Source organism: Odocoileus virginianus, chromosome 6 (assembly GCF_023699985.2).
Source record: "Odocoileus virginianus isolate 20LAN1187 ecotype Illinois chromosome 6, Ovbor_1.2, whole genome shotgun sequence".
NCBI classification, from domain to species: Eukaryota; Metazoa; Chordata; class Mammalia; order Artiodactyla; family Cervidae; genus Odocoileus; species Odocoileus virginianus.
In genome coordinates, this window is record NC_069679.1 from 38,617,164 (window position 1) to 38,640,599 (window position 23,436).

A 23,436-nucleotide genomic window follows, 5' to 3' on the forward strand; every position below is an offset into this window, starting at 1 on the left:
AGTCTAACCTGTTAGTAAGATAAGACGGATTCTTTTTCTTGCTGATATTAAATGACTTAACCCACACTGAGAAACTTAAGAGAAGGATTTTGATTAGATATATCTGATCTCAAGGTCCTAGAAACTCTCTAAGAACTTTATATTGAAAAAATGTAGTTAATTCTAGAATCTTAGAGGGGCATTATCTCAACTGAGAATAATTAGCTGAATGGCCAGTTACCTTTGTCTTCATCCTTGATTTCACATAACCCCACAAATCCTCAAAAACAAGTATATTCCGTTGTTCACAAAAGTGATAGAGATTAGATTAGGAAAGACCCCAAAAAAGAGAAAAATATTTCTGTTGCTGATTTTAACAGCATCATCTTTTGTTGGGTGAGAATTTATTCAGTATTTGACCTCCTGGATAAGTAAAATTAGAAGCAATTTCTCTTACTGTTCAATTATTTTGTCCAAAGTTTTAGTTGGTCACCAATAATTACCAAAAAAAATAAAGAGTATGCTGCCTTAAATTGAGGTCTTCTGTGCATGGCTGTGTAGTAGGAGAATTCAAGAGAGAGAACTTGGTCTAAAAATCAAAGCCATCCACTGATCTTGTATATGAAAAATCTGTTTCTTCTCCAATTTGACATAATTTCCCTGTCTAGGGATAAAAGTACCCATTTGGATTTGGCTTTTAGCAAAGACACATGTGCATCAGGGAATGCGAGTCAGTTTCTCTGGAAAGCTTAATCCAGCAGAGATAGAAACATATCACAAAGGATTAGTACTCAGTTCCCGTTGTCAGAACTACCTGCATATTCACAGAAAGCCACATGACAGCATGTGCCTATCTTCCTCATTCTTCAGAGATTTCCTGCATACACGGCTCAGCTTTCTCTGAATTCATATGGGGCCTTCTGGCCTAGAGTTTTAACTCTTAAGTGCCTAAATTTTACTTGCTAAAGACTGAAGGAAAGAGTTACTAAACTCTTTCAAAACTCTGATTTTGTCATATTTTAAATTTCGTTTGCAAATGCTTGATCTGTTGGAGAGTTTGAAGTATGTTTATGTGTAAGTATTTGGCAAGTATATGTAACACTTTTATTTTTAAAAATGATTTTTAAAAAGCTGTTACATTTTCAGCAGAAACCACAACCAAGTTAAAGCTTTTAAGAAGTGGCTTTAAATAGTACAAAAGGTATAGAACTTCGGTGGGGTGGGGGAAGGTGAAGTAAGGTACAGGATTTTTTTTTTTGCATGGCTGTAATTTAACAGGGTCCTTTGAGTCAGACTTCCCTGGTGGCTTAGACGGTGAAGAATCTGCCTGCAATGCAGGACACCTGGGATCGATCCCTGGGTTAGAAGATCCCTTGGAGAAGGGAATGGCTACCCCCTCCAATATTCTTGCCTGGAGAATTCCATAGACAGAGGAGCCTTGGCAGGCTACAGTCCATGGGGTTGCAAAGAGTTGGACAGGACTGAGCGACTAACACTTGAGTCAGACATAAACTTAAAACTGAGGATCAGAATGTCAGAGGGGAAACTCCAGTACTTTGGCCACCTCATGCGAAGAGTTGATTCATTGGAAAAGACCCTGATGCTGGAAGGGCTTGGGGACAGGAGAAGGGGAAGACAGAGGATGAGATGCCTGGATGGTATCACCGACTCGATGGGCATGAGTTTGAGTAAACTCCGGGAGTTGGTGATGGACAGGGAGGCCTGGCATGCTGCAATTCATGGGGTCGCAAAGAGTTGGACATGACTGAGCGACTGAACTGAACTGAACATGTATGTTTATTGTGTATAAAATGTAGAAATCATGCCATTTCCATGATCCCTCTGCAAGACAGCCCAAGTCCTAGTGAAAGGCTTAGTTCAGTGACTTTGCTTGTGACAGTGTTAGAAGTGACTTCTCCATCTATATGTCTGTCAAGCTGAGACAAAGATAGTGACATTTTAATTCATTAGTCACCTCGGGGCTTCCCAGGTGGCACTAGTTGTAAAGAACCCTCCTGCCAATGCAGAAGACTTAAGGAGACGTGGGTTCTATCCCTGGGTCGGGAAGATTCCTGGAGGAGGGCATGGCAGCCCACTCCGGTATTCTTGCCTGGAGAATCCCCATGGACAGAGGAGCCTGGTGGACTACAGTCCATGGGGTCACAAAGAATCTGACACAACTAAAGCAACTTACACACACATACTCAATCCCTCAGGAAGGCATTTTGAAAACCAACAATTAAAGAAAAACTTTAAGTGAGTCTAGTTAGCAGATGAAAATTACAGTTCTTTGGGTTTTTCTTTACTCTCTTTGTGGCAGAGCCTGTTGTGGGTAGTGAGGGAGCTGCGTCCTGGTCCTTGCCAAGGATGGTATGCCAAGCTTCCTAAAGCGTCCCATTTATATAGGTCTTTTCATCTTCAAAGAGTTTTGTGAGCATTCATTTACCACCACCTGCCTGGGAGGTAGGAGTTATTCCCATTTTATAGATGGAGGAAGTAGAGATGTAAGCGACCAGTTTGAGGCCACCCAGGGAGTTGAGGGTCAGAGGGAAACGCAGGATTGCCAATTCCATTTCTTAGCTGGGTCAACCTCCACTCTTCCTCTCTCGTGGCATTTCCCGTTGAGAGCCCCAGATTGATGATGACATAAACCTAAAGGCATCAGATAATTCTGAGGAAGAGACACCAAGCTTTATTGGGTTTTTTTTTCCCCCTCTTTGGTGGCTGCCTCTACAATTAAACCCTGAGAAATCTAGACATGGAGAAGAAACCATTTAACCCTCCTGAGGTTCATTTTCCACATGTGCAGAATGGGGCTTAATAAGACCCATCTGCCTACTTCAGAGTTGCTGTGAACACCAAAACCAAAAGAAGCCAATGAGGACAAAAACTTTAAAAACTGTTACAGAACTCTGCAAATATCAAGCATTACCGTTGCTGCCAGAAATGACCACAAGACAGCTCGACCAAAGGGGTAGGACTTCTCTAATTAGGGGAGTCATTGCTTTGGTGATGTTCAACTAGGATCAAGTAATATAATAAAGAAAATCCAAAAATCAGTGGAAGAAGAGACTATACCAGGGACACATACCAGTATTATATTTAGTATATATTTAGTAGACAAAATGGCAGAACAAGTTGATTATTAGTTTGCAGAGTATGTAATTGGAACTCAGCCCTCCTCATCCAAGAGGACTATTGACCATGCCTGGCCTGGGAAACAAATGCGTGCTATACTCCAAGCCTTAGGTTCAGTGTGACAGAATATGCCAGACTGTTTGAAGCCCACAGTCTATTCTCTCCCCCCATGAAGCTGCATTGCGAGCTCTCTGCAAACCCTGATGGTGGCCTGGGCCCTTGGGCAACAACAGTGAGAGAGTGGAGAGAGAAAAAGTCTCCCTTACTCCAGGCTACTCCAGCCACTCTGCCCCAGGGCTCACAAGCAGGTGAATTTCAGCCCCTACTTCTGCCCCTTCAGCCGGGCACAAGCAGACAGTCCTTGGAGACCCTGAAACTAGTGATGCCAGACCAGAGAGGCCACAAAAGTGTAGAAGTCAGGAGTCACCAAAGTCCCTCCAGGGAACCAGGTGAAGATTCCCTATTCCCCCCACAGCTGGCCTTGACATGCGAGCCAGACTGCCATCCAGGCAGCTGCTGAAGCCTTTAATACCCCAGCAGTTTTAAACAGGGGATAAAATAAAGTGACTAATCCATAAAGGACTCAGGCCATTTTTGCTGAAAATAAAATCAAATGCCTTAGGGTTTTTCTTTAATCTTTATTGGTTTTTCTGCTTACAAAAGTAATACATGTTGGTAGTAAAAAAATTTCAAACATTAGAGGAATATGTAACATAGCAGGTGAAAAGTCCCCCTTATTCTCAGCCTTCCAGGAAAAATACTGTCAACAGATTGGTGTAAAACTACTTTTTTTTTTTTAAAGCAGCAGTTCTTGACAGTTTTTGCAAGACACACACAATTGCTTGGCATTCATATATGTGACATACTGTCATGGGTGTACCCAAGGTTTGCCCATTTCCTAGCAAGGCTAGCAGTAATCCCACCCTGTTCAGCCCAATTCAAGAAAGTATATGGTTATGCAAGTGAGCTAGAGTGAAAGATATTATTGGGATAAGCTTAGGTCTGTATTAGTTTATTTTTTATATGAGCCATTAAAATCTTTAATTTTTTTTTTTTTGCTATTATTAGCAATGAAGGCCTTGTGAGACATCCCACATTGATTGCAACATGCTGCTGTGTTATACCAAACAGTTAAGTGCCAATGTTGTAAAGGATTGCTGCGGCAGCTGGTATGAACTGCCTGTCATATTATTTGGAGGATAAGCTGCTTTTCTCTATCTTCACTTTGGAAAGAGCTTAAAGTCTGCAGAAAAGAATTTCATTTCGCTATAAGGCAGGATTTCTTATCAACAATAACAATAATAATAACTGTTTTGAGTGCCAACTCTTTCTAAGAATTGTATGGTATGCATATATATGGAATACATATATAAAATGGTCGTATGTGCTGTGTCATTTAGACATTATATCATTGACTCTTCAAATAGGAAACTGAGACTGAAAGGTAGGTGAAGTAACTTTCCTGGTCTTAAGAAGTGTTCAGCATTGGTATTGGTCACCCTGAGGTCCAAAAACTCAACTTGGTATTTTGTAAAAATGAGAAGAATGGTCTCAGAAGGTTGATGATTATTTCCAGTTATAAACTAGAAAGACATCTTGACATCAGTTCTCAGTAGTATTAAGTTTAACTAGATTACCTATGGAATGTCTTTTGATCCTCAGTTAATGGTTTCTTACCAGGAGCAGTTTGTCCTGATGTCTGAAGGTATTGGAGACATTCAACTTGACTGTGCAGTATGAGGAAGGGGCAGGACCAAGGGGGTGCAAGACTTTGAGCTAGAGAAAAAGACAAAATGTGTCCACCTTCCAGCCTCACCTCTTCCTAGCTCTCTGATGTTGGGCAAGTTATCTAGCCTATCTGAGTTTCAGTTTTGTCATCTAAAAAAATACAGATAATGATCACAATGATACCACCTACATTGTAGGGTTGTTAGAACAGCAGATTAGATAATGCCTGATGTGTTATAAGCCTGAATATTTGTAGATATTATTGATTACTATCTATCCATTTAGATTATTGTTGAGAGATCACTCTTCACCCACATATTGAAGTGATGCATACAACTCTTTTGTGCAATACATTTTTTTTTTAAATTTTTTGTATTTTTTAATTCTTGGGGAGAATGGGCATTTTTCTCTGGACCAAGATAACACCAGAAATAAGTCTGAGAAACAAGTCTGGTGTTGAGAACACCAGTGTCTTGTTATCTTCTATAATGAAAAGTAGAAAGCAAAGTTTTTTCAGAGGTGCAGTGCTAAATGACAGCTCAGCCTAAGGACCACTTGGCTAATTAGCACACCTGCATTCCAGAATTTCCTGACGCCCCATTGCCACTTGTTGTTAGCTCCTTGAAAACTGCAGAAATTTGCCTGTGCAGGTGTGGAGAGCTGCTTGAATTATTTAGGGTGCATGAAAGAGCAAATTATTTAGGCAATAGAGCTGAAAATGTGGGCAAATTAGAATTTTTCATAGCAAGATTGTTCATTGTTAAGCCAATTCATGATTATATGTGTGTGTCTTGCTTCAGCTATTCCACGCTACACAATAAACTCTCTTTGCTGCAATGAATATGGATGTGGACTAATTTAATCAATATACTTGTGACAGTAGTGGTGTCTGACAGATTTCATCCTTTGAAATACTGGCTGAGTTAATATGTGCAGTATATATATGGGCCAAGACTCATAATTTTTGTTACAAGGAGATTATTTTGAAAAGATGCAACACTGCCTGTTAGAAAATGGAAAAGCCTGAGGGATGGAAAGCGAAGGGCAGGGAGATTTTTGTCCTGTTCCCTCTTATTGGTCTGAAAATGCCAATTCGTGAAGCTGAACTGCTTTCCTTTTGAAAAATTTGTGAGGCATTGACTATTTTTTTTCCCCTTTGATACGTCTGAATTCTGTACCTTGACTAAAAAAGGTAGAAGGAGGTGGGTTTTTTTGTGCATTGTTGGATTGAATGGAAGATTGAGTAAGTGCCCTGCTCTGATCTGCAAATGTTTGCTTTCTGGAAAGATCAACACATGTGATCAGATCACTTTCAGAGAATTTGCTTTTTGGGGCAAGTGGATTTTAGTCATTTCCTAAAGAGCACTTGCAGTTGAAATTGTCTTCTGAGCTACGAGAGCCACCCAAAGAGGTAGGCTAGAAGAATAGTTTAACCCGATGAATTAAAATATCAGAACCTGGCTTTGGCGAACCCTCCCATCACCTCATCACGAGATTCCTAGGGAAGCTTGTTCTAATCTGGAATCTTTGGCCAACACTGCCCACTGGAGCCAAGCACAAACACAGTGCAGGGAGCAAAGGTCTAGGCAGTTCACCCCTCACTTGACAGTACAGGTCAGTCTACCGTGAGTCCATTCATAGGAAGCGTCTTGGCTTCCATGAAGTCTTGTAAAATATGTCTCAGCTAGAGTGCCCTCCAGATCTGAAAGACCCTGAGAGCTACAGCAAGACTGAAGAGCAAGAGTTTGGGAGCCTGACTTACACTAATGGTCCTTTGTGGTAATAGCACCGAACTCTGGATTTATACCACAGTGACTTTCCCACCCCCACTCCCAACCTCTTCCCAGCCTGGTTGAGAGCCATTCCAAGGGTATAAGTTCTGGGTTGGGGTGTCAATCCCAGGGGCACCCCCATCATGAGCAGACACTTCGCTGCCAGGCTTCCAGACCACTTTCAAGATTCCAGGAGCCATTAGTAGGCATTTTGGTCACTGCCTTAATCTTCATCATGGCACTTCTCTTAGATCATCCATTAGGAGTCCAGGCAGTGAACAACTGTACACCATTTTCCATTTGATCCAGATACTTATAGTGCTACCCAGTGTTCCCTATCTGGCCTGCCTGGTGCTTTTCCTATCTTATAAAGGACTAAATAGGTATGCTTGATCTCCCCATTCCTAAGATGAAATAAAAATAACCCTTAGGCTTCCTTGGTGGTCAATGGTTAAGAATTCCCTTGCCAATGCAAGGGATATGGGTTCAATCCCTGGCCCGGGAACATCCCACATGACTCCAGGCAGCTAAGCCCATGCACCACAACTCCTGAGCCCATGTGCTGCAACTACTGAAGCCCATGCTCCACAACAAAAGAAGCCATCACAATGGAAAGCCCACAGGCCAAAATGAAAAACAGCCCCCTCTCACCACAATGCAGCTCACAACAATGAAGACCGGTTGCTAGAGAAAGCCAGCACAAAGCCATGAAGACCCGGTGCAGTCAAAGATAGATAAATAAACAGTTACTTTAAAAAAGAAAATAACTCTTGAAAGGCCTGAGTTTAGTGCTAGTATTGCTTTTCACTTTGATGCTGACTTAAACTATATAGACTAACAAGATTTGTCTAATTTTTCTTAATAACAGTTTGAGGTGAGGTATAAGCAGAAGCAGTTCAATGTCTGTCTTCCTTATTTCTTATATCAGTTGAATTTAATAGATGGGGCTTCCCTGGTGGCTCTGATGGTAAATAATTTGCTTGCAATGCAGGAGACCCAGGTTCGATCCCATCCCCTGGAGGGAGAAATAGCAACCCACTCCAGTATTCTTGCCTGGGAAATACCATTGTCAGAGGAGCCTGGTAGGTGACAGTCCATGAGGTTGCAAAGAGTCAGACATGACGGAATGATGAACACTTTCAAGTACTTTGTGTTGTCTATTTATTCTCTTCCTGAGGGTTTGGAATGGGGGAGGCTGGTTCTCATTACAGACTAGTTCATTCACATAGGAGAATCCAGGCATTAACTTTCAGTTGATACCACCTTTCAGGCTTTTTCTACTACCACTTGGCTTTTGTCTCTAAAAAACACTGGGCAAAACTATCTCTCTCTAGAGCTGCCAATGATCTGTGGCATAAAACTTTGCCTCTACCATATAGTAAAAATATTGGAGGAGCCATATTTGTGTAACATTACAAGAGTTTAGATTTAACAAAGAATTCTCTTTGAAGAAATAAAGCTAGTCTCCAAGGTGAGGAGGCCAACTTAAAGATGATCTTTTTGTTGAGTGTGATCTTATAACACATTAAGTTGCATAATTCCAAATAGACGTATTAATGTACAAAGACACCATTACTGGGGTATTAGAAGGTCTTGGGATTATGGCACATTTATTGGATGTGAGATTTTGAACAGTCTCTAACTCTGGACAATGAAACTCAGTATGTCAACACTAAAAGTGGTTAATAGGAAAAGGACTCACTAAAAGACCCTGCAGTACTTGTAGTCCCCTTGAAAGGAAGTTAACGGGAACACATCATGTATAATGAGGTTAAGTCTAGTAATGTGTGCTCTTTCAAAGTATCAAATATAACATTACATCAGATCTAGGGTAAGTGGTTGTGGAAATTATCCCTGGCTATGGTGTGATACAACATTGGAAGAAATTGGGCTCAATATGACCTTGGACTCTGTGTACGTGTGTTAGTTACATCATGCAATATCCATACATTCCATAGACCAGTCATTGCTTTGTGTGAGGCATGGCACTAGGTAGGGTCTTTATGAAAATGAAACATACTTGGGCACTTGCAATTTGTGTTTATGTGTGTGACTTAGTAGATAATCTAACATATCCAATAGTGAAAGCCGTGGAAATAAATTTAGCGTAATGGCGTGTTTCAGGTAAACTGGTGACTGTTACCATCCTGTATATTTAGCCTAGTGTTGACTCTTTATTTCACAGATAAATTATATTTAAGAGGTGGTCCAAGTACTTTGTTTTGCCTAATTATTCTATTTCTTAGGTTATTTTTTAATCCTTAATTATGCTCTTTCCAACTCTGCTCAAGATAAAATATGTTTGCTTAGAAATGTGCTTTATCATATTTGGGAACTTTGGTGTAATCTATATTAATTATTTGGTTATTCTTCCAGTATGAGACATCTTAAGTAATCAGTTAGATAGAAACACATGCATGCTGTACCAGAAAATCAATTTTCAGCATAAAAAACTCAGAAGCTATATATTCCATTTGTCCAGATTCATCACTATTAAATTCTGATAGGATATTAACGTTATGGTTGAAAGGTTTTGATCATACACAAGTGGACTAATTTTTAACACATGGCAAGTCCATTAATTTAAAAAAGATGAGTAAGGAATTCTTACCAACATATGTAACTTATTAATATCTTAAATTGAATCATTTTCCTAAGTAGTCTTAACTTTTTGGAGTCTATTTTTCTTCACCCGCCAAGCTACAATGCTCTAGCCAACACAGATTTATGACCTTTTAAAAATAATGATGGAAAATGAGATCGGAAGAAACATTTTAGTATCTGCTTTGCTCTGAGGCCTAAACTGCGAACTCTCCAGTTCTTGAAGGCTTTGAAATGCTGATTCCAGTCTTCTTGTGGGTTCTTAAACACCTTCTCAAATGACCCATTTTAATAACCCGAAAGCTATTATATAACGAGCAGCCATAATTTAGTCCAGGGCTCTAGGGGGACCCTCACAGTTCAGCAATGAATAGTTAATGCAGTATAATGTTTAGCAGGTTATTAGTTTTCACGATACAAATGCTGATCAGGGAACGCTTTTATAAGGTGTTTAAAAGAAAATGTAATTAACTGGTTGCGTGCTTCTGTTGCAGCTCAAATTGAAATTATTCCATGCAAGATCTGTGGAGACAAATCATCAGGAATCCATTACGGTGTCATTACATGTGAAGGCTGCAAGGTAAGCCTTTTTAATTGTTGTTGTTGTTTCTATTAATGTTCAGGGCGAGGGTATCTTTGTGACTTTTATTTTTTACTTCTACAATGCCTAAAAATTCAACCCCTTGGCATTTTGAGTGATGAGAAGCAACAGGATGAAATAAGCATTGGGGCGTTCATTATAATGAGGGAAGTTTTATATGTAGATATATGTGTGTATACACAAACACAGACACACACATATAAAATGCCTCCCATCAAAATAATGGGAGGCTAGAGAGAAGTGTTTGAGTGTGGCTCATTTGTCACTTCCAATCCCAGCACTGATATCTCTCTGGTTATCTTCTTTCAAAAAAGAGATGACTCCAGACTTCCATAATGTCTCTGTTATAAGCTTTATAAGAAGGTGTTTCCGAGAAGTTTAATGGGAATGCAGTTGAAAATCTTTTTGCTGGCACACAGATGTTGACACATCTAGTCAAACTGTGGCAAGGTTTTTGGGAAGAAGTGAGTTCTGGTCCCAGGACCGCCGCTTGTTCCTGTTGTTTTAGGCATGTCTTCATCTTTTAGTGACTCTGTTTCTTCACCCATAAAGTGACATTCTTCCTGTCTTTTAGAACTATTCCGAGAATAGAAATAAAAACTGTAAATAAATGTCCTTCTAAGCTGAAAAGTGCTATTTAAATCTGATAGTCTTCTTGCTGTTGTTGCTTTTTTAATCATTACTGATGCTGATCACGGGGCAACATGGACAGTGCGTGCATAACGTGGGAATGGAAAATAGAGATGTTTCTCCTAATCATTCAAGACCCCTGAACCTATATTGCCTCTGTTATTCAAATTTCAATTTATTAAGATTTAAATCCTCCTGCTTATCTTGGAAGGGCCTTGAGACAGCTTGCTTACAGGATTAAACAGTGCAAAATAAACAGGAGAGAAGCTATTTAGACACGCAGGAGGCCTCTGAGACAGTTGCTTGCTACTGAACCAGGCCTGGATTAGCCCTAAAGCATTTGGAGGCTGAAGCAAAAAAATAAAATCCACATATATGGTTAGCTTTCCCTTAGTGAAATTAGAAAATACAATGTCATAAAATGCAAAACCACCTTCACACACAAATAACTACTAAAAGACTTAATAGAAATTTCCCTCATAGCATCCTTATGTCTTTGTTTTACTGTTAATCATTCATTGTAACATTTACCACTTTGTAAGTGTACAAATGTTTCATATTGATCTCATCTTGGGGAAGCTTGAGATTTCCACACACCGACTACACACTTTTTTTTTTTAATTCACTCATCTTTAGAAATAGAGAACTTTTTACTCAAAGGAAACTGAATTATTCATCTCTGTGGTAACCCTCAAGACCTCAAGGTTCTGTATTAGCAAGGAAAATAAATTATTTCCTCAATTTGCCCTCCCTCCAAATTAATTACTGAATTAAAATTAAAACAAATGAAATCAGCTGCCTGGCCTATGTTACCCCAAGCTGTAAGGAAGAGAGGGGTCTGTCTGTGACAGCTGTCATTTCATTGATTTTTGAGGTTAATTTGGCTAATGTGACTGGACAGTTGTCAGACGTCATCCTCACCCACTCTGTGTTTGCACCTTCTTGTCCGTTGTAGGGGATGGCATAGCCTCTTTTTTTTTTCCTGTTTTTAATTGGAGGATAGTTGCTTGGCATGGCCTTTCTTGATGAAAGATGTACAGCCAGCAGTGCTCCTTACCAGGAGTTCCAAGCAGACTTGATTTTTGTGCACTGCCTATCACCTAGGTGTTTTCTTAAGTTGACAGGGTCCCAAGCATTAACCACAGGTACGTTTGTGCTGTTCACAAAGCTGCTCACTCTGTCTATGTCTCTCAGTAATGCCACACATAGTTTAATGTGGCAAATTGAATTGAATACAGAACCTAGGAATGGCATCCAGGGCAGGGCCAGGGAGAGGGCCCAGGCTACTTCATAGGAAACACCCCAGCAGTTCTGAAGATTAACAACTTGCTATTCAAAAAGATTTGAATTGATTCTCTGAGTACCACTGTTTACAGAGGCAGAAACAATGTGTGTTTTCTTTGTTTATTTATGACAAAAATGAAAGTGATAAGAAAGCAAAGGGCAGCTAATATTTCCCTGTTGTCATTTTCCTAGATTCCCTTCCAGATCTTGTGCAGCCTCAGTGCCAAAGTGTTTTTGGTTATCTGCAGTTTCTTATCACTATTGACTTTATACAATGGAAATATCAAAAACAATTAAAACTTAATTTTATTAACAGATTGGGCCTATGCCCAGTCTAGGATCTATACAGTGGTATGTGTTTATATTTGATGCATGTAGTATTTGCTCTGCACCATAGTTTCTGCCTCAATTAATATTCTTTTAATTAAAACATAGTTGATTTACAATGTCATGGTAGTTTCAGATATACAGCACAGTTATTCAGGATCTTTTCCAGACTATTTTCCCTTATGTGTGTGTTAGTTGCTCAGTCGTGTCCAACTCTTTGCAGCCCTATGGACTATAGCCCATCAAGCTCCTTTGTCCATGGGATTTTCAGGCAATAATACTGGAGTTGGTTGCCATTTCCTTCTCCAGGGGATCTGCCCAACCCAGGGATCGAACCTGGGTCTCCCACATTGCAGGCAGATTCTTTAACATCTGAGTATAATCCTCTAGTCTATACAGTAGGTCTTTGTTGGTTATCTATTTTATATATGGTGGTATGTACATGACAACTAACATTTTCATCTCTAGTAGCAATGAAGTCAAGAGGTTTCTACTTTTGCCAATGGTGTTAATAATTTATCATATTCTAACCAGATGAAGGTGGTGGTATCATGACAGATTGTCAATAATTTATCTCTGTGATAGAATCATCAGATTTAAGGACAATTTCTGATTAGACTTCCCTGGTGGCTCAGATGGTAAAGCATCTGCCTACAATGCGGGAGATCCAGGTTCAACCCCTGGATTGGGAAGATTCTCTGGAGAAGGAAATGGCAACCCACTCCAATACTCTTGCCTGAAAAATCCCATAGACAGAGGAGTCTGGTAGGCTACATGCCATGGGGTCACAAAGAATTGGACATGAATGAGCAACTTCACTTTCACTTTTCTGATTAGATATATAAATAGATATCTAATAAGAGAAAAAAAAGTGACTCAGTTTTTGTCTGAAAAAAATCACTTTGTGAATGTATTTTAAATTGCAGTTTAAAAGCAACAGCCTGAAGCCACAAGAAATCATAGAACCTGTATACAGTCACTGAAATGATTCTGTCTTCACCACATACTTGCTCAGATAAGCATTACACATGAACAGCCCAAGTGGATGTTTTGGTAGCTCTTTTTCTGGTTCCTGAGTATTCCCAGTTCACTCTAAGTCCCTTTGACTATATGCAGAGAGACAGCGTAGTGTCAGACTTGCGTTCTGATTCTTGAACCAGACTGCCTGGGTTCAAGTCAGAGTTGTGCTATCTACCAGTTGGAGCAGCTCCTCTGTTGTTGCATACGTTTAGGTAAAGCACTCACAAGAGTGCTGGTGTAAGAAGCACTCACTGAGTATTGGTTCTGGTCGTTATTCTTGGGCAAGCCTGCGTAATGTGCTCTGTACAGGCAGACACTATTTGCAGGACATCTGTGGGTCCAGTCTTGATTTTGTGACCATTCGTAATTTGATATGTAACTCTGCCAATAAAAACAACGAAAATACGAGCACCCCCTTGGGTGATTTATAAACGCTATAAGGAATCTAAAGACACAGAAGACGAGATTGGGTGCATTCAGGGTGGTGTGGCTATAGACATGGCAGTTTAGTGATTAAGATTCCGTGCTTCCATTGCAGGGGACTCGGGTTCGATCCCTGGTTGGGGAACTAAGGTCCCATGTGCCGCAGGGCAACCAAGCCCAACTACTGAGGCTATGAGCTCAAGAGCCCATGCTCTGCAACTGGGAAAGCCCCAGAAATCCCACCTGCCACAGCAAAGATGCAGCACAGCCAAAACAAAGGAAAAGAGATGACCGCATCCTTCTTTCATGCAGCTCACAGTCTACTTGTGGAGATGAGACATTTGTAGCATATGAAGAACACAATACTAGGGTGAGGCCACAGTCTGAGATGTGACCCACGAATCACACGTCCGCTAGGCAGCTAGAGCCTAAAAATGGGCAAGTCTTGGTTGTAGTTTAGGGACAGGATGTAGTAATCTGGTTTGACAAGAGCAGGGGGTACTTTCTCTAGACAGTGGAAGATAAGGTTAGACAGGTATGCCATCCCAAATTTTTAAGAGCTCTGTTATGCCAAGGTTTTTATTATAAAAATATTGTCCTTATTCTTTGGAAATAAAGAAGGAACAAGGTATTAGCACTGGGCAAGCCCTGAATATTGCATTTCAGAAGACTGTTGAATCCAGGCATAGAAGGGCTTAACTCTGTCAGAAAAGATGTTTCGGAGCTTTTGGAACAGAAAGTAGTCCCAGCCCTGGGTGCACACCAGCAGGGAGTGTCGTGTAGGCTGGGCATGCTTGCCAGGGAGGAGGGGCCAGCTCATGGAGCATGGAGACAGGAGAAGGCCAGAAATAAAATGAGAGGCTGCTTTTTAGGGTTCAGGTTGGCTCTTCAAAGTGAATACAAATGCTGAAGTGTTTATGGTTGAGGCTTTCTTTTGAGATATGGCTTCACTGGTAGCTCAGCTTTTTAAGAATCTGCCTGCAATGCAGGAGATCCCGGTGTGATTCCTGAGTTGGGAAGATCCACTGGAGAAGGGATAGGCTACCCACTCCAGTATTCTTGGCTTTCCTAGTGGTTCAGCTGGTGAAGAATCCACCCACAATGGGGGAGACCAGGGGTCGATCCCTGGGTTGGGAAGATACCCTGGAGAAGGGAAAGGCTACCCACTCCAGTATTCTGGCCTGGAGAGTTCCATGGATATAGTTCCATGTGGTCGCAAAGAGTCAGACATGACTGAGTGACTTTCACTTTCTTTTTCACTTTTCTTCTGAAACATGGTTCTGTTTATCATCCGACTTCAGTTCCTACCTTCAGTATTAGATACAGTGGCTGCTTAGGGGATAATGATGAAACATTTATCTCAAGATTAAAACACACACACACAGTTTTTCATCCATATTCTTTTAGTCTTTGGGGCTCTACCATAACTTTTCCCCCCAGTTTTATTGAAAAATAATTAGCATGTGCTACTGTATAAGTTTAAGGCATTCGGCATGATGGTATGATTTACATATCTTGTGAAATGGTTATCAAAATAATTTCAGCTAACATTCATTTTCTCGTACACATATGATGCTTGAACGACTTGAGTTTGAACTGTGTGGGTCCACTGACTTATACTCACACAGATTTTTTTCAGTAAACAATACTGAGAAAAAAAAATACTGAGGAGAAATTGTAAATAAATATGAATTTCTTTTTAATGTTATCTTTTCATATTTGATGTCTACTGTTGGTAATGCATATAACATCTCCTGTGTTGTATATGACAATATGGATGTAGATACTGACAGACAATTCATCTTGAAAACAAAGGACATAAACTTATAGTATTGATAAATACAATAGAGGACTGTCAGTATATTTTCTCCTCCCTGTGATTTTTTAATAACATTTTCTTTTCTCTAGCTTATTTTGTTGTAAGAATATGTTGTATAGCTCATACAACATACAAAATTTTTGTTAACTATTTATGTTATTAGTAGTCAAAAGTTAAACTTGGATTTTTAACTGAATGGGGGTTTACAACCCTTGCATACAATACATATACAATACAATAAATATTAAATATTAAATAAAAATAAAATTTAAAAATATACAGATACAATAAAAAAAAAAAGGGAAAATTTTTTCTCCTTGTGATGAAAACTCTTAGGATTTATTCTCATATCAGCTTTCCTACATATCATATGGTAGTGTTAACTATGATTATCATTTAACTATGGTTTCTTTTTTAAATTTTGAATGCTTTTGTCCATCATGGATTTTTTTTTTTTTTTTGCGCCAGTTTTAATTTTTATTTAGTTTTTGGCCATGCCATGCAGCATACAAAATCTTAGTTCCCCAACCAGTGTTTAAAACCCATGGTCCCTACAGTGGAAGCATGGAGTCTTAACCACTGCACTGCCAGGGAAGTCCCTAACTTCTTAAATAATATTGTACAGTTGAGTATTGAAGTTAGTAAATTGATTTCTGATTACATTTAAGACCCTTTACCTTGTGGTAAGTCTAAGAATAGAGTCCATGCATGTGTCAAATATTTATTCATTAATTAATACATTTAAGATGATGTCTTATGAAAAGCTTTCTCTTCCACCCAGGAAAGGGAGAACTTGGAATTTTTTTTTTCTTTGCATTGACAAATACTCTCTCTGAAATTAGCAAGTCTTTTCAGAGATATCCCAGAACACATAAATCAGTACTTTTTTTTTTTTTTTTTCTGTTAAAGAGTTAAAGCATTTTCTGGAGTTGTTTATGTTTTAGGTTAAAAATACATATCCACAAATGTTCCTTTTAGGCCCAAATTGTTTTTCTTTTTTAAGAGTTCTAATATTTTCATTTCAGTTGTAAAATTTCACTCACCCTGGGTCAATCTTGTCCAGTTTTCAGCATTAGTACATTTATGCTCAGTATTTTTACTTCAGTACTTTATAGCACTTGGCCCCAGTATTAGAGCTAGCCATTTAAAATGAAAATTAGATTTGGCTGTTATTACATCCTGTGACATCAGAGTTTCATTTCTGTTATAGACAGGTGGTAAGAACAAATTTTTTATTTAGCAAAATCTTCCAGGCCTGTGATGAAATAAATGCACAAGTGGTTGGATGTGTTAAACCCCTATTTGCATCAAGATGATTTGGATATTTTGAGGGGTTTTTTTGTTTTATGATTTTTTTTTTTCGGTTTCTTTGGTTTGGTCTTAATCATGCCTCTGCTCATAGAAAATGCTGGGCTTGTGAACTTGTGGTGCATAGGGTGTACCATGGCATCTGGCTCAGAGTAGGGCCTCTCATGCCTGCTTGGGAATCACTGTTGCTGAATGTGTCACTGGGATTGGATCTGAGCATGGCAGATCACCAGATATATGGCAAAACAGACATCTCCTCTTACCAAATACGACACATGAGGTCAGTTTTAATCAGAGAGCATTTGCACATACAATTCTACAGGGAGTTCAGTCACTATTGAACGGGAAAGTAGTTGAGAAGATCCATCTTGCCATGATTTATTGCTACCAGCTGCCTGAGTGTGGGGCCATACCAGCTCAATTTGGCAAATGATGTTTCCTGTTTTGCTTTGTTTTTTTCTAAAGAACAAATTTCCTTTTTCTTTTGCTTCCTTTGAAATGTTATTCCTGCCTCCCCCCACTTTAGTTTTATCACTTCTTCTGCCTCTTCCTTTCTTTGATTTTAATCTATGCATGCCCTCTCTTTTCCCCTCAGTAAAATTAAGTTGCCAGTTATATTCTTTCTTAACTTTAAATCCTTAACTTTCAAGCCCACGTTTATCCAAAGATATGTCTTCTTGCTCACCCCCATACTTCTGAACATTCCAACAGGAAGTTCCCAAAATAAAACTGAAATCGAATTCATACCCTTCTAGCCAGGATTCTCGGCTCTTCTCAGGCTCAGGAGTGAAATGAGAGGGATTCCCACTTCCATAGTCTCCCAGATCCCAACATTTCAGTTGGCTTGGAAAATACAATAATCCACTCAGGCATATGAGCATTCACAATAAATCATAGAGTTATGAATAAATCTTGGTTGTCAAAAGCAAATGTGTAGCCGTTCCAACGCGTCTGCCATTAGAATTCAGCAAGGCAGCTGTCAGCTGTTTTCTTGTAATTAAACAGCCAATGAGCAGCTAATTAAGACATATGTGTATACAGAAGTGGAAGTGGGTATGTTAATGAACTGTAGGAATCAATTCATTAAGTGAAAATTGTCAAAAGACCAAACATCAGATCAGCATTTCAGCCTGTGCCTCCCTGGGAAGGAGCCCCGAGCAGGAGGGGAGCCCCTGAGAGCCAGAAGCCCACCCCAGCACCTTCCCAGCCACACTTACAGGTCTCTGCCACTAAGGCCCACTTGGGGGCAAAGATATTAATAACTCCAATAGAAAATGCCACATCTATTTCAAAGTCTTTTATTAAGGAGATCTAGCAAAGGAAAGTTGTTTCCCTACTTGTGTAAACCTAGTATTTGATACCCTATAAAATGCCATCTCCCTCAGCTCATGTCTGAACCATTATATGGAACTTTGTACAACTGAAAAGTGAAGCTTTTTTGCCTGTTTGTTGTTCATCTGTTTTTGTTTGGTCTGCCCTGTATCTTTGTATGCATGTCTTCTGGGTAGTATATTAAGAAGTCTCTGGCCTTTGGGTTAAGATGTACCCAGAGTTCAAGAATTCAAATCTTGGCTCCTCTCCTTCAACTGCTGTGTGTCTTTGAAAAGATGGTTTAACCTCTCTGAACTGGAATTTTCTCATTTGTAAATAGACATAAAAATACCTGCTTTGTAAAGTTGTTGTGAATTGCATATGAATCATGTTTGTGAAGTGTCCTCCACGGTGCTTGGTATAGAAGAGGAGCTCACCATGTGGTTGTTACCACGGTTTTTTATCACTGGCATCATTTTTCCTCTGGTCCTTCATTCCACAGTGTTTGTTGACTGCTGCAAGTACTAGGCTGTGCAATAACCCATTCAGGAGATGGCAGGTGTGGGGACCTGAGAAAATTGCAATGAAGACAGAGAAAAGGAGATGGATTTGCGGAATATGAAGATGACCAGAAACAGCCTAATTTAGTGACTGCATGGATATGGATGGGGAGGGAGCAGGGAAGCCCATCTTTCTGCTTTGAATATCTAGGTTAAGGGTGGAACCCTTGCCTGAGCAAGGAAACACTGGAGGAAAAGAGACTGGGAAAATGATCAGTGGGTCAGAAAGTATCCTATTCGGAATGAAGATAAAGCCATTCAGTATGTATTGAATGAATAAACAATAAGGTCCTACCGTATAGCACAAAGGAAATCTATATTCAGAATCCTATGATAGGGCTTCCCTGGTGTCTCAGTGGTAAAGAATCCATGTGCCAACACAGGACATGGGTCAGATCCCTGATCCAGGAAGATCCCACATGCCGCAGAGCAAGTGAGCCTGTGCGCCACAACTCTCGAGTCTGCGCTCTGGAGCCCAGCAGCCACAACTACTGAAGCCCACACGCCCTAGAGCCTGGGCTCCACAACAGAGAAGCCACTGCAGGGAAAAGCCCACGCACCACAGCTAGAGTAACCCCTACTTGCCACAACTAGAGAAATGAAGACCCAGCACAGGCAAAAATAATAAATACATATATTTCAAAAATACATCCTATGATAAACATAATAGAAAAGAATATAAAAAAGAAGGCATATGTAACTGAGTCACTTTGCTATACAGCGGAAATTAGCATATTGTAAATCAACTATAGTTTAATTTCTTAAAAAGATAAAGCCATTCAGCTCAAGTTTCTGGAGAAGGTTTGTATATGTGTGTGTTGGTGGTGGGGGTGATGGGGCTGTGGAGGGCCTAGCCACAACTCTGGGTATGTGCCAATCCAAAATAGGGAGGAGCCACTCAGACAGCCTGTTGGAAAGCTGAGCATCCAGCAAGGACTGGGCTCAGTCCAGTCACCCGCTGGTCAGTTTTTAACAATCAGCTCTCTGGAACACAGTGTCTATACATATGTACATAACTTTAGTATGTATGTCACTGATACGATTTCATACAATTTACAGGTAGTGCAACTGACAATACATCATTATAAACCGAATATATAATATATGAAATGAAAGTGAAAGTGTGGGACTCTCAGTCGTGTCCGACTCTTTGCGACCCCTTGGACTGTAGCCCTCCAAGCTCCTCCCTCCATGGGATTTCCCAGGAAAGACATAGTGAGCAGCCATTCCCTTCTCCAGGGGATCTTCCCACCCCAGGGATCGAACCCGGGTCTCCTACATTATAGGCAGATTCTTTACCATCTGAGCCGCCCATATAATATATAGTATATATTATATATGTGATGTATAGTATGTATGTAGATAGATGATTCTCACTGAATACACTCATTGATTTTTGCTGAACTCTTATATCCACACTTGTGGTTGTGGTTGATGAAAGACTGTAGTGTCAGCGTGATTTTTCATTTACAATAATGAATAAGAGGAAAGTGAAACAAGGAAGAGCATGTTTTGGAACTTCTCTCATTCGTCAGTAATGATGTGAGCAACTACTTTCTGAATCAGATAATAGTTTTTAAAGATTGGAAGGATTGATCTTCACATTTTTTGTGCTCTTCACAATGTGATGGCTATAAACATTACATACTTTTAAATTGAACCTGCATTGTTCCATTTTTTTCACCAATTTTTAAAAAAAATTTATTGAAATATAGTTGATTTACAAGGTTGTGTTAGTTTCAGATGTACAGCGAAGTGATTAAGTTATACATATACATATATCCATTCTTTTTCAGATTCTTTACTTTATATAGATTATTAGAGAATATTGAGTATAGTTTCCTGTGCTATACAGTAGGTCCTTGTTGGTTATTTTATATATGGTGGTAGTGGTTTAGTCACTAAGTTGTGTCTGATTCTTTGCAACCCCATGGACTGCAGCCCACCAGATTCCTCTGTGCATGGTGGGATTTCCCACGCACAAATTCTGGAGTGAGTAACCATTTCCTTCTCCAGGGGATCTTGCGACCCAGAGATTGAACCCACATCTCCTGCTTGGCAGGTGGATTCTTATCCCTGAGCCACCTGGGAAGCCCATTTTATATACAGTAGTGCAATGGCAACCCACTCCAGTGTTCTTGCCTGGAGAATCCCAGGGACGGGGGAGCCTGGTGGGCTGCCGTCTGTGGGGTTGCACAGAGTCGGACACGACTGAAGCGACTTAGCAGTAGCAGCAGCAGTATGTATAGGTCATAAGTTAAAGTTTAATAATGGTTATGTTTAACAGTTGGTTCACAGAATTCCTGAAATTTTGACTTTCAGCTCTTGCAACCCAGTATCAGCCTTCTCCCATACTCATGGCCTCTGTCCCCATTCTGGGGAACTCCAATCTAACGGAATCAATGAAAATTTTCAAAGTATACAGCCAGATTTTTTTTTTTTTTTTAATAGCAATAGGGTCTTCCTGGCTAAGACTCTGCACTCCCAATGCAGGGGACCCAGGTTCGATCCCTGGTCAGGGAACTATATCCCACAATGATACACCTAAAGAGCCCATGGTAAAGATAGAAGATCTTGCATGCAACAACTAAGATCTGGCACGGCCAAATAATTTTTTTTAATTAGGCAATAGAATTTTCCAAGGAACAGAGGCAGAAGTTAGAAATCAAACTCAACAAAAGGCACTTTGAAAGGCCTGGTGAAATAAGGCAGGAAACACTGGCAAATTCTCTTTGAGGCAGTGGAAATGGAGGTGGAAGGTTGATGAATGTGAGAAAATCAAGACTGAGTAACAGGGGTTTTGTTAGCCCTAACACTGCAGGATAGATGCTTATGTGGGAGGCACTACACTTAAAATGAGGACACTGGAGTTCAAGTCCCAGCAATGACACGAAGCCATGGGACAGCCTTGGACATGTAACTTAGCTTTCTCAGCTTCATTTTTGTTGTCTGCAAAGTCAGAGAGCTAGAGTAGATCCCTGATTCTTAACAAAGGGAAGGCAGCAGAGTCTTCAGGAAGCTTTGTTAAAATGTTTACCATACAGAATGACGTGTCTTCTTTTTTGATCTACAAAAATGTTGTAGATCACATTGTTCAAACTAGCATGTATGTCAGTGACTATACCCTCAAACATTCTGGTTCAGAAGCTCTCAGGTGTATTTTTTAAAAGTCCCATGGGTGATTCTGATACACGTTCAGTTGGAGAACTACTGAGTCAAGTAATCTCAACTTCCTTTCATCTCTAAAGGCTGTGTGCATATTCTCATTTACTGTTTGCAATAACTGCATGTGAGTTTGCTGCCACGAGGTGGTGATAGCGTGCCACGGTCACACCGTATACCGGTCTCCTACCCTGTGTTTCATCATGGTGGCCCTCTGCTCCAACCCACCGTGTTTGTAATGGCACATCTCCATGTATCTTGACAGCCGTAAACAGTGAACTTTTAAGAAAGCCAAAGAAGTCATTCATTAGCTCAGCTTTTAGAAGTGGAGCTCCACCATTGCATATTTAACATCTGTCCCAGCTGACTCACAGCTTCTGTGCTTTCTTCCTTACACATACCTCCTCCGTTCCTCCCCCAAACTCCAAGCGCGGCCCTGTGCTGTCACGGCCTGTGACAACGGCTTCCAACGTCCCTAGAACCGGGGTCCTAGCATCATTTCTCAGTGGGACCCTCTCCAGGTCCCACTGTCAGTCAAGATCTGGCTTCTACATTTGTGAGCAGGCTTCTCTCTTTGTGAAGGAAGACACCTATCATACTTTCTCCCTTTCTTCCTTCTTGCTCTTCTAATCCTTCTCTTCTTATATGCTCATTTGCTTTAAATACTTTATCAGTTTAACTGCCCAAATCATCTGAGAAACCCCAAGGATATACTGAGATGAAGAGCTTTTATTTTTTTGTTTATTGGCCATGCCTTGTGACATGTGGCATTCATGTTCCCTGATCAAGGATCGAACCCAAGTGCCTTGCATTGAAAGTTCGAAATCTTAACCACTGTACCACCGGGGAAATCCCTGTAGAGTTGTGTTTTGTTTTGTTTTGTTTTAAAGGGAAGACAAGGGGCAGGAAAGGATCACCAAGCCCTCATTGTATCTGAAAGGAAAAGTTGGGTGTGTCTGATACACCTAAGCTTACCCTTTCCCTCCATCCGTGGACCTCACCTTGTAAACCTGCCTGACCCTCCCCTTTGGGATTTGATAGCTAGCCTTGTGGGCTGTCAGCTTAGTCCAAAAGAAAGGTTTCTTCTGTGGTTCTTAGCGCTGCCACTCCCTGAACTTTGCACAGGCACTTGCTCAGATGACTCAGTGAGAAGTAAATGGGGTTGTAAAGAGTAAGGTGTGTCCATTTGCACAGTTGCTTTCCCCAAGCCCTTCAGAGCCGAGACATCTACAAAAGTGGAGTCTTTTTTCAGATATTGGTTCCAGCCTCAGCACCGTTGCTCCAAGCGGGTGTGGAAAGCCTCGTGGATTTGTCTTGCAAATAGATGGTATAATTTCTCAGACATCTTTAAAGATAGTGACTGTGTCCTTGGACTCAGTTTGTGTTGTTATTGTTTTGTTTTCTAAATGAGCCAAAGCGATTTAGAAACAAGTAAGGTGAATTAAAGAGGACATAACCCTCCTGGTGAGAAATGAGGGAAAATCATGAAATGGTGAAACTGACTTTCTCGTGTGAATATCCCACATCAGGAGGTGGCTATAGAAGAGGAGTTTATTAAATGCCTGGGCAGTGACAACGTGGCCAGCTAAAGGGGTTAACCGGGAGGAAAACTAGTTTCAGAACAGATCAGTCTTGCCCCTTTATCATGCATACCTTGTGTCTTGACACTGCTTCCTTTAATGATCACCTTCTATAAGAACCCCCAGGTGGGAATCCTTTTTGACACACAAAAGAAGCAGAAGGACAACAGAAGGGATAAAAGTGTGAGTTCTG

The 23,436-nt window shown here is 40.3% G+C and overlaps 1 protein-coding gene across 2 annotated transcripts in view; it reads left to right on the top strand.

The window, feature by feature from the left end:
* The window catches only part of RORA (RAR related orphan receptor A), a 778,196-nt gene that overhangs the window by 721,777 nt on the left and 32,983 nt on the right, over positions 1-23,436 (top strand). For both annotated transcript variants that reach the window (XM_070469195.1, XM_070469196.1), the window contains one exon: positions 9,713-9,798. In XM_070469195.1, coding sequence (XP_070325296.1) covers positions 9,713-9,798 — 86 coding nt within the window. The remainder of the gene's footprint in view (positions 1-9,712; positions 9,799-23,436) is intronic.